Raw genomic sequence first — 12285 nt, 5'->3', positions numbered from 1 at the left:
TACTTTTAATTGGAGGACGACATTAAAAATTTTTAAACTGCAGTCATCATTCAATGAACACAATGAAAATACCCCCCCCACACACACACACACACATTACTTTTCACTCTTTTATTTCCAAAAATGGCGCCGTGCCTCTTTCACCATGTCAGTTTCAATCCCAGAGAAAACAAACTTTTCCTCTTTATCGTTACACTATTGCTGTGCTCCGATTGCATTTTGAACAGATCCATGTTTTTCCTAAAACTAGTCAAATGATTATTTTCTTAATTTAATTGAGGTGCTACACATGTGCATCAGAGAAGTGAGAAGCAAGTTTTACATCACTTGACTCTACTGTGTGCATCTCTTTTGAGAAGGTCAGACTCTTTAATATTAATCATCTCTCATTCTTGATTTAGTTTAGTGTCAAAGTGTCACTCTATAATGACTGAAAGGAAGACTTTATCTTCAGCCCTTTGGCACAGCAAAGGACAAAACTGCTGGACCCTGTTGGCTGAGCCTCCCAAGTTTACTGCCCGTTTCAAATGCTATCTATATAAAATTCAAACAAATGTAGTGTACAAATAAATCTGATTTTGTGGGCTTCATTTCATCTCTGTGCCACTTTATGTGGGCGGCCACGAGGTATTTATTCGCTGTAAGGACGAAATGTCGGAGGTTGCTCATGTTGCCTGTTTATTGTTGTTGTGTGACCCCCTCTGAAGTTAACGTCCACCTTGGATGCAAAACGCTCCAAAATGGAAACTTTCCAAATCCCCACCAGCCAGAATGATAATCATCTCATTTCTTTCTGTGCCAAACACAGGTTTCCATAGGCCTTGTTATGAATACAGAGCCATCTTAGACAATGTGTAGGTGCAACAGCAAAATGAATGCAAAATGTTATGTGACATCACAAACAATTTGCTGTTTTTGTGTGAGAACAAATTTGTTTAAAGATTACATGAAGATTTGTGAACCAGAGCAGAATATGTTCTGTTTGTATGAGCAGCCCTTTTTTTTCTTTGAATCCCCCTCAGTTTTCCTCTGAAGGCAGCCAAGTACCCTGTCTCCAGGCTGCAGTTGTAAAATATGGACAAAACAAAAAGCAAAAATGCAATAGAATTATTTTTTTTATGAAAAGCAATGTTTTACTCGTGTAATCCAGATCTCAAAAAGGGGTTAACTTGTAATTTTGTTTGACATGTAGGAATATAATTTTGACACATTGTCAAGGTGTCCTTTCACCACACTCCAGGGGAATCCTGGATCCCAGGTTTGAAAGATTGTCAAGAGAACCATAACAGACACTACAAAGCTCCAGAGAAATAGGACTTTGCAGCTGATCCAGCCGATAGTTTAAAAATAGTTTACCCTTATAGTGACAAATATACTGAGAACTGTTATTTGATACTCTGTCAGAAGAAGAAAACTGTCTATAAATGTTTAAATGCCAGAAATGCGGCGGGCAAAACAAGACTTAGACAAATTTCTGAGACCAAGATTCACTATCATAGTTCTGAGTCTTACTGATTTAGGATAAACATTTCCAGATACTCTGTGGTATTTTAGAGTTTAAAGCACCACTATTAAACATGCACATCCATTGGGAGACGCTTGCAGCCTGAACGATTTATGTACTTATCACTGGAAACGGCATTTAGTCTGGTGTGTGTGTGTGTGTGTGTGTGTGTGTGTGTGTGTGTGTGTGTGTGTGTGTGTGTGTGTGTGTGTGCGTGTGTGTGTGTGTGTTTTCCAGCCCATCAATACAGATTAGTGTTTGCTGTCTGCCACCGATTCTCCTGCTATCTGATCAAGTTAGGTCTGCTGACTGACAGCCACTTTGCTGCATGGCAAAGCCAATTCAGTCAGCTTTTTATTAGGCCCTTCAGCCCCTTTCTCCGGCCGCCAGTCAGCTCCGAGAGAGGCCCCATGACAATGGAAGACCGTTCTATTGAACCTCAACAGTGACCCGTTGCCCCATTGATGCTGAAACGCGGCAAATTTGTCTTTGACAATCGGCCTTTCTTCTGTACTTTTGCCGGTTTCTTTGGGGTGTGAAGGTGATGATTGCATTTCTGCTTCAGCCGAGGAAAAAGAGACGCTAAAATCTGCATCTTCAAAGACGTACGCGGTCTCTGAGGCATTTGGCTGCACAGGTGACGAGAGGGCTGACACCTCAGTCATGTTGCTAAAGAGATTTAGTGAGCGAGATTAGACTTATCACACAAGTCTTTACAGAGAGCGCTTACAAAATCCACCGTGCAGAAATCACTTCTAATTGCTAAAAATAATTGCTCCCAAATCGGCTCCATTTTACTTCTTTGTATTAAAGATATTATTGCCCAGAGTCACACGTTATAGAAAAAACTGCTGTAATATTGTTCATGGTCATTTGCTTTTTATAGCTTGAGAATTAACTATTTTAGATTTAATGGATGAGGTTTCAAAGCACAGATGTCTCGGCACCTGTTAAATTTACAATCAGCAGAAGTCATCAGTTCTGATGAACCCATAAAGACATACAGTGTACGATACACGGCACAACAAACTAGTTCAACAACTTCAATATCGGCGCATTGAGTACACCAGTCAAGTCGAGTTGAATTTCCTTGATCTGAATCACAGAGCAGCTCAAATTATTTTGGGGAAAGAAATGGACCTCATTGCCGCTGTGTGGCCATTCAAATGGGCTTGAAGCTGCGATTTCGCAGTTGTGGAAAACAAAACAAAAAACCAACAAATCAATGTGAAGTATATCCGTGTCGAGTAGAAAATGGAATGTGCTTTTTAAATTAACATCCAGTGACACAGCTGGAAATAAAACCTCGCATTGGTATGCCGCTGCCATATAGTTGACGTTAATATCTGTCCAGAATCATAATTAATGTAGAAAAGGCTGTTAAACAATTTATGAAAATGTCTTGAGCTTAGGCTGAAATATTGCACCGCACAAACGTGGGGTTGTAGTCACCATTCATCAACACAGAGACCAAAAAAGCAGCGCGCGTGTGCACACACACACACACACACACACACACACACACACACACACACACACACACACACACACACACACACACACACACACACACACACACACACACACACACACATGATTTAACCTAACAAACATGTCTTTGGGTTAGACAAAAGGAAACACCTAGCTTAAACTGTCATGAAACATTGCAACTGACATGCAAACCCGATACAAAAGGGTCGTAGCCGAGAAGCAAACCAGGGTTTTTATAGTCAGTCAGCAAGCATAATACCACTCCACCATGTTACAGTTCTCTTGACTAATAAAACCAAACAGGTTTATCTCTGAGCAATACTTATTGTTGGCGGTAAAGTTGAAATAAATAGCTTACAGCACTTTAAAGAATGAGTGTGACCACAGTGTTCTTGATATTTGACCTTAGGTCATCACATCCTAACTAAACCATTTCATGAGTCATTTTATTCTGTAATTTGTTATAAACTTATCGGCTGTTTTTCTTTTCTTATCTTACATACATTTATATCATTTTTAAATTCATTCAGTGGCAATTATTTTTCCTCTACATCTGTAGCATTGCAAAAAATGTAATCCTGACAGGATCAATGTTGTTCGGCCTGTCTGACAGCTGCATGTTTTTTATCGGTAAAAGCACAGTGTAAACTCTCTTCTCAAAGGTTTTATATGAATAAATGTATTCATTGTCATAAAACTAAAGTCTGAGTGAGAAGAAACGTGTTTGCCAAATATAAAGAGACCATCTAAAGTACATACGAACACACAACGTCACCAAGGTAATGACTTCAGAGTACTGCTGATGGCCGGGAAGACGGATAACAATACACAAGTATTCTGAGGGATGCTTGTTTATATATATATATCCTTGGAAATAGTATGGGCAACATGCATATGGCAGGAAATGGCATTGTTATTCTCTCAGTTATATACGAAGTAGCTTTCAGTAAAAATGCATTATTTATTATTGCGGTACCGACCTGTATATGCATCTGTCTTTTATTTTCATGATGGAAAGTCACTAAGGCATTACTATCGTTAGGAAGACTGAGCAGAGCCAGAATGCAATGCTCTACATTCATGACCAAACAAAAGAGAGATGGGGGGGGGGAGGGAATATATATCTCCATTACGCCTTTGGGAGAAATGTATGATGTCGTTTATTGTGCTACATTACTTGCCCCTCACTGCAGAGTACGTCCTGTCAAGAGAATTTACAATTCACTCTTTGTAGATTTACCCCCCCCCTCCCCTTTTTTTCTACCAATTCTAAGTTCTAGAAAGCCATAATATGCATGGAGGCATGACAAAGGTGCCTCCTGTACTTACTGCTCCTGCTGAAACAGAGGAAAAAAGGCCATAGAGCTGTGGAAATCTCCATTAGACGTGTTTTAAACAACCTGTCATAGGCAAAATAAGACATGGAGTCTTTCCAGTAATCCCACCTTTCTCCCTCATTCTTTTGTGGATTTGGATTGGCACCTGCTCTGCCCTGAATTGTTTGTAGTAGAAAAGTCGTTCCAACGCCAAAACAACCAGTTTGTTCGCCGGATGAAAGGTGGGACTTTTTTTTTTAAACATAGTTTGTTGGAAATATTCGACCTCCTACAATGTGAAAAAAGAACATTCAGATTCAAAAAGGATGCAGCGCTCAGAAATCCCAAACAAAGTGGAACAGGCTGAAGAAAATCTGCAGATCCCTTTTCACTGGTGCCACTTCCACTATTTCCAAGCCAAGGTCAAGTTTTCACCGAACTGTGAGAAACTTCACCCTCTCTCGCCAAACCCGAACAAGTCGAAATCTCACGCTCTGGCAATTCTGTTTTTGGAGTAAAACTTTTGTTGAGCGGGTTGTGGTGGATCACGCCGAGGTGAAAGTCATTTAGATAATTAGCAGCCCGTGTGTGACCTGTACTGCCTTTTCTGTCGCACTGCTGCTGCACACGGCTTTCAATGGCAACAGGCTGAAAACAAGACAAGCAGCTCTTCCTCTTCTTCAGTAACTGTGAGAACTGTTGAACAGATTATTGCAAATACAAATAGGATGGCACCCTTCCGTTGCGAGGAGATAGGCACATTTTTTCCTCTTTTATTAGTTTATATTGAATGAAAAAAACATTTTATTCTTTTTACATTCTGTCATGTATTCATTTCGTTTATCATCTCATTGATTCTTCACGGGTGAGCTTCAGGTTCTATCAAATTCCATACATTTATATGGTTTGGAATATCTGTACATATGTGACCAAGGTTATATGCACCCTTGTTCACGTGCACAAGGTTGATTTGTAAGTTTATGCTGTGTATTTCTGCATCTATTACTCCTTTTACTGTTCCTGCGTCTGTTGAGAAGCACTTCGATTTACATTTTATTGTCTGAAAGGTGTTATGTAAATCAAGCTTGAGTGAGGTTAGGCATACTATCTCTGTGTTCTTTATGCCCAAAGAGTTACCTTGTTTTGCCTCCAATTCCTCCAGACTGAGCGTCGGTTTCTTCTCCTCTGGGGTCGAGACTGGCGGTGGCTCTTTGTCGATCATCATAGCTCCACCAATCACGGCCTCCAGCTGCTCGTCATTCATCAACTTGAAGAAAGCAAACATGACCATTTTGTTATCAGACGTGTGTTTCCCGAGAAGAAAAAGTGCCCTCGAGAATATTCCAATAGGAATTAGACCTTGTCCTCGTCTGAGTCATCGTCCAGGCGAACTCTGTTCTTCTCCAGTGGCAGCATGTCAGTTTCCTTTGCCTTGATGGCAAAGCAGATGGGCGCAAAGGAGGCTGCAATGGCACAGAGACGGGAGGTTAAATTGCAATTGGTAGGGACCTAACAGGATTTCGGCGAGAGCTCATCCATAAGTGCGCCCTCTGAGCATATGAAAACTATATGAGAAGCAGAGGAAAAGCTCAAGACAAGTTGGGAGACTGACGTGGCAAAAGAAAAGCAAGAAATACGAAAGTGGAAGAGAGTTTACAAAACACGAAATGGATATACACAGAGTGGCAAACAGACAGGCTGCATGAGCGGCATAATACAAAGTATTTCTATTTTCTAATCAAATATCTGTGCTCCAGTAGAGATGAAAAAGGCAGCGTGTTTCTCTCCCTCAAGACGTAACCTTAATATAGGACCTTGATCTTTATTGTGTAGAGCCAGATAGTTTACTTGTGTGCTACTGTGAGTAGTTATTAGTTTTGCTGGGCCTGTTCCATGATGTGTCACATCCCAACAGCCTGTGTGAGTGTAAGCCTTCATTTGCATATCTGCGCATGTTTACGGCTCCCGCCAGCATAGTGGTAAGCAGACTCTTTCATCTTTGCACAGACATTTCTGGTCTGATATCGCCAAATGAAATTGCCAGCATAAATGCCAATATACTTGCAGGCGGCTGCACATAAACACGAACCATGCAACTCATCGGCACACTCACATACACACTGGGGCAAAAAAAGCTACCGCATTCTCAATTAATCAGATTTACCAGGGGGGGGCTTTGCATCTTATTTTAAGAAGGAAGTAAAGGGAACGGAGCGTTGTGTGTGAATCTGTGTCTCTTTGTTTGTGTTAATGTCTCACCTTTTGTCAACTTGGAGTCTTTAGATGAGTCCGATTGAAGCGTATCATCATCGGTTACACTCTACATGAAGGAGAGAGGGAAAAAAAACTGTCAGGTGACAATTTCTTTTGAATAATTAATAGTGCAATTTGTCCAGAAACACAGTAATTTCTACATCATTCAGTATTGTACAACTTAAGACTGTGGGGAGTTTTTATCGAAAGAGAGACGTACAAACAGAGAAGACAATACAAGTCAAAACAAAAGAAAACACAACAATCAATCACATAACAGACTCGGTCCACAGAACATAAAATCTGTGTTGGCATCGATGAGATAGGCAGGAATGATACCATCATATGTCTAGTCATTTGAAAGTCGAAAAATGCATTGATATATCAGCCGCTTTCATCCACTCACTGACACACCGATGGTAACAGCTGCAGTTAAAGGTGCTCTAACACCTTTGGGTGCCTAACGACAACCTTACACACAGAAACAGGGAAATGGTATTAAAACCACCAAAAGTGTGATGATAAGCTCTCCACCATCAAACCACAACATTAGTGTCCAGGAGATAGCCTCTTAGACAAGAGTTCCTGATGACTTGTGAGGAGTCTGCCCCAGTCCAAAATAGTTCACTTTGTGGTTTAGTGAACGTTATAATCTGACTGGAGGATGGAAACCTCAGACTGCTCCTTCTTTGTAACACCAGCTATAGATCAAAGGTGAGTCCTGCGCAGCTCCATAGAGATGCACGCCCTTCTTTCAAGTGTGTTGAAGCAGACAGTGATTGATTGAGTGCGGAACTAGAGGCCGGGATTGCCCGCCTTCACAGCTCAAGTCGCTCCAGTCTTCGTTGGGAAACTCGTATGAAAGTGGATCGTTGCTCTCTTGATGTAAACAGCGATTTCATTTTGGTGTATACGTAACATACAGCACGGTCGGGATTTACGATTGGTTTCTACTCTTAACTCCATAATTTTGATGTGAATCGGTGTTGCAATTAAACCAGTAGCACTTGGTAGACAGATGGTGCTGAAAATTAGATTTCTATGGAAATCTGCATGTCCTCATTTTTCCATGATATTCTTTCACGGTAAGTTGGGTACAGCGGAGCAGTACATGGAAAGGGTGGATTAAAGAAAGTTTGAAGGACAGAATTATACTGGCTTGATGGTTGAAATCAACGCAATTTTGTACGTGTGGTCAGACTTTTGCGCGGAGTCGGTCACGGATGGATCTGAAATGTTAAAAATGAGCCCCTTCAGTGCACCAGCCTCCAGTGGAACCATAACTGTTGCGTTTAATAATTCTAATTATTCCTCTGTGGGGTGCTGTGCACGGTTAACTCTGGACGTCCCCCTGCTGTGCTTCAGTGGATGTTTCTGGAGAGAGTCCAGTTGTGAAGAACTGAGAGTCACGCCGCTGGCCTAATGTTCTGTTCTTTGGTACTTTTATATTGCCATAGAGGGAGGCAGGATGCCATTAATGAAAGTCGAAGACTGTACAGTATCAAGCCAGTGTGAGAGGGTGAGTATGTTTCCTGATTTTACGCTCAGGCCACAGTAATGGATTGTAAAATTCACTTTTCTACCGTCACAGACCTTTAAATCCCATTCAACGGGCAAAGAATATAATGCAGAACACTAATTTGAGTTCTAACCACCTTAAAAGGATAAATCAATTAGCATGTGAATACTCTAATTTCACAATGGATTTGTTTGGATAAAAACTAAATCAGTCTGGTGTCCAATCAGCAGCTGATTAGTCTGTTTTCCTTAATTTATCTGTTAATTTTAGGAGCTTGTTCTCATCACAATGTGACCTTCTGCATAATTAGAAAAGAAAAAAAACAGAACACTGTCTGCAAGAAATCCATTATTTTAAACAAGTGTACGCCTTAAAGATGCCGGGCCTGGTTGGCATTCAAAGATCAACTTATGGCAGCTTCTTCAATGTGAATTAGGGTCAAGTATGTTGTGGCAAAAGCAAAAGCGATTTCCACAAATTGTGGTCTGTTTTGTGAAATGAAACATCCAATCCACTTAATTCCTCATAAGAAAGGTACCAAAGGAAATCAAATGACGCATAAACTGGGTATTTAGCATTCATGAAAAGGAAAAAAAAGTGCACTTGAACATCAGAGTCAATCAAAACAAAAGATGTAGTGTCTCTGTTTGAATAAATATTTATCAGGCACTCACAAACTGAAAACTATGACCTTCAAAGAGGGTACGTGAGAAAATACAAATATTCTTAGATGTATTATTGTTCACAAAACAGTTTTATTTGACATTCTTTGTCATTATTATTTTTTTATTTTTTATTTTAATGATCACGGCAGTCAGCCGCGCATTCGCCACAAAAGTTGTGATCGAATATATAACCCCATCAAATCTGCAAAAGTCGATAATGCATAAGTGACAATCAGCTGTAACTAAATAAAAAATAATAATAATTTCCACACGGCTGACAGTGTTTCTCCTTCCCCGATTGGCTGCCGGGGGTCGGTATGCAGAATATCATTGTCGTGACGCACTTTGAACTGTTGAAGTTCTTGTGCACATCAACCCAATAATGTTATCTATGCAACCCTAATTATATATGATTAAACATTTCTGCTGCTCACTTCTCTTTTCCCACCCATCTACTTATCTAGAAGTGTAATTAGTAGCCTTTCAATGTTTCACTGTATGGCCTGGTTTCCTCATATCTTGACAAAGCCTTTTTAGCTTTTAAGCTTTGGCTTGTATGCACAGGCAAGCGCAATCAGAAACCCTCTGCAGTGATACCTGGACAGAGTGCTTTTAGCTGCCCTCCCAAATATAAACCACTGATGGAATGAGATGGAAAAGTAGTGATGAGAGACTATCCCACAGGAGAGAAAGGGGGAAAAAAAAAAAAAAAAACCTCTACTCTCATAAAATACATTTTATCATGTTTGAAGAACGCTTCAAAGGCAACTTCCTATCATTCAGCTGTAATTGAACAGTCCTTTCAACTGTCAAAGCACTTTACCAACACCCCGGAGGATAAACTCAGAAAAAAATGCCGAAAAAAAAGAAGGCGGGGGGGGGGGGGGGGACACAAAACTTCTAAAATCAAAGCTCACAAGAGACAAAGCAGGACGAAACACTACAAGAACTGTCTGGAGGAGCCCTCAGCTGAGAAATGCAGGAATCAAATTGTTCTCACATCTACACCTTTACCTTAGAGGAACAGCTCTCCTTCTGGTAGTGGGGAAGTGATAAGCTGGAGTGTGACCAGTTCAGGAAAAAAAAAAAGACCCTTCGCCAGCTAAATGTGTCAAGCATTCAGCTTCGTTGCGTCTTTCCGGTCGGTTCAAAATATCCTTTAAGCTTGAGACGGTGGTAAAATGTTGAGCCAGATACAGAACATTGTACTTAATGTGTTAAATTGACTTAATTACGGATAATCTGACAGCAGCGGGGCTGAAAGCGGCCGTGCTGTATATCCTCTATAAGCCTGCAGTGCTAAACACAAAATCAACTCTTAACATGACGGCTTGTCAAGCGGATGTAACATCATTACAAACATCGACTGCACATTTGGTGAACTATTTTTGTTTTTGATTGAATACAACACATGGAACTTTATTTTCCTTCACTTCTTAGCCAGAAACAAACTCAATTCCTTCCAAGTGAGGCGTTTTATGGTTTATAAATTATGAAGTTTTCCCAAAAGTGGGGCTAAACTTTCTTTCGATACCGATACTGTGTTGATTAGTAACGTGTTACTCTGTTATGACCTTTTTACTGTGGTACTATTTCCAAAACAAGGGTTCATTTTAAAGTTATTTATCCAAGACACTGTGCGTTGCTATTATAGCGTCCCAAAGCCGCTATATTATGAAACAAAACTCTGCCGCTCCTCCATTCTCCTCCAAACAGAAACAGCGCATGCATGCAGTCTGCACGCTAAACCTGACCCGCCCCCTTCTCCACTCTCAGCCAATCACAGGACAAATCGGTCTTATGGTGCGTTCAGGTCACGTAAAAGAATGGGAACAAACTAACGTCATCAATAAACCTTAACATTGCAATCAGCCCCCCTTTTTCCAATCAATCAATGAAAGACTCATGAGGTAATAAATACAACAAAGAATGAAGGTAAAAGGTTAAATCTGTATAAGCAGGAGTTTTTGGTAAAACTGGTTGTCATTGTTATGTTGAGATAAAGCTGCTGAAAGTAACTAAAAAGTTACTTGTAGTCTAACTTAGTTACTTTTAAAAAACAAGTAATCATTAAATTAACTACGTTACATTTTAAAGGCGCAACCAGTAATAAGTAATCAGATTACTTTTTCAAGTTGACTGTGGCAACACTGATACCGGAGCAAGAATAAAAGCACAACTTTTACTGATTGTTTGTGAGGATCGTCACTTCAGATTGGGCACTTCAGCTCCTTCCGTTCCATTTTAGAGGTAAAATATCATCAAACAGATAATGTCCAGGTTAAATAACTGACTAATTACAAAGTAACTCCACCGCATCCACTTTAACAGCTCAGCTTGTAAAGCATTTATTGACGCGTAGAATTCAACACTTAGTGAAAGCTAATGACTTTAAGAGCCTTTCTCATGTTTTTCATTAACTCTGAAATTCTCAACAGTCGTCACTCGAAGCAACAATATCTGCATCTCATTAGCCGCAGCACAAAAGACAAGCGCATGGCGGGTTTCTTGATAGGAACACTGTGCAGCTGCAACTTGGCAGAGCCTCGCCTGTGCATAAAGGGCCACACTTCTCTGCTCTCTGACAAGCTAATGGATTCGATTCATCGTAAGACAAATCGCCCTTCTGTAAAATTCACTCTCTTTTTGCGTTTCCCTCCTTATTCCAACAAAACACACCAAAAAAAGCCCTGGATATCCATCCACCCGTGTTCTACACTGCTTTATCACAAACTGTCGGGCCGACACCAGATGAAAAGTGTTGTCAATGAAGGCATTATCATATACACACATCAGCAGCTTTTGAAGGATCTTTTGGTCGACTTCACTTTGTCCGGTCGTTCCTATTTAAGAGATTTTTAGATAGAGAACAGGTGTGCAGTAATCAGGCCTGGGTGTGGCGACAGGAATTGAACTCAGGCGTGATCAACCACAGTGACGTTTTAACAGGAGCGGCGGGGCAAACGCTTTTTCACACAGGGCCATGTAGCTTTGGATTTTTTTTCTTCCTCATTAATAAAACCTTTCATTTAAAAACTGCATTTTGTGTTTACTTGTGTTATCTTTGACTAATGTTTAAATTAGTCTGATGATCTGAAACATTTAAGTGTGGAAAACATGCAAAAAATCAGGAAGGGGGCAAACACTTTTTCACACCACTGGGGGAAAAAAGGCCAAGAAAGGAGAATGCTCCAAAAAATGTCAATGTCAAATTAGTGCAATGGAATGCAAATTACAGATAAAGAAAGACATTGCTTAAAATACACGTTTCCTTTGGTTAGACAGGGTGGTTATATCCCAGTGATGTGGCAATACCACGTCTGAGAAAAACAAATTTGCTGCAAAGACAGATTGACAGAACAGATAGAGACTACCACTGACACACCAGTGAATTGTGAATGCAAATGTCATGCAGCTTTTCGAGAAAATCAAACCATAATGGAATTGCCACTTTAAAGGTGTATGGCTCAACCAACCCAGCAAATCTGCCGCTGAGAATCATGTCTTGTGTTTGAAGTCTGGGAATATTTACACATG

The 12285-nt window shown here is 40.4% G+C and overlaps 1 protein-coding gene across 4 annotated transcripts in view; it reads right to left on the bottom strand.

Moving 5' to 3' along the window:
* Positions 1-12285, bottom strand: part of sfswap (splicing factor SWAP) — a 59618-nt gene that overhangs the window by 23987 nt on the left and 23346 nt on the right. For all 4 annotated transcript variants that reach the window (XM_080476668.1, XM_080476669.1, XM_080476666.1 and 1 more), the window contains 3 exons: positions 6571-6631; positions 5671-5774; positions 5449-5578 (listed from right to left, as the gene is read on the bottom strand). In XM_080476668.1, coding sequence (XP_080332794.1) covers positions 5449-5578; positions 5671-5774; positions 6571-6631 — 295 coding nt within the window. The remainder of the gene's footprint in view (positions 1-5448; positions 5579-5670; positions 5775-6570; positions 6632-12285) is intronic.

This window comes from Lipophrys pholis (genome assembly GCF_963383615.2).
Source record: "Lipophrys pholis genome assembly, chromosome: 12".
Lineage (NCBI taxonomy): Eukaryota > Metazoa > Chordata > Actinopteri > Blenniiformes > Blenniidae > Lipophrys > Lipophrys pholis.
Note: the sequence above shows the minus strand (reverse complement) of the source record. Positions and strands in the feature narration are given on the sequence as shown.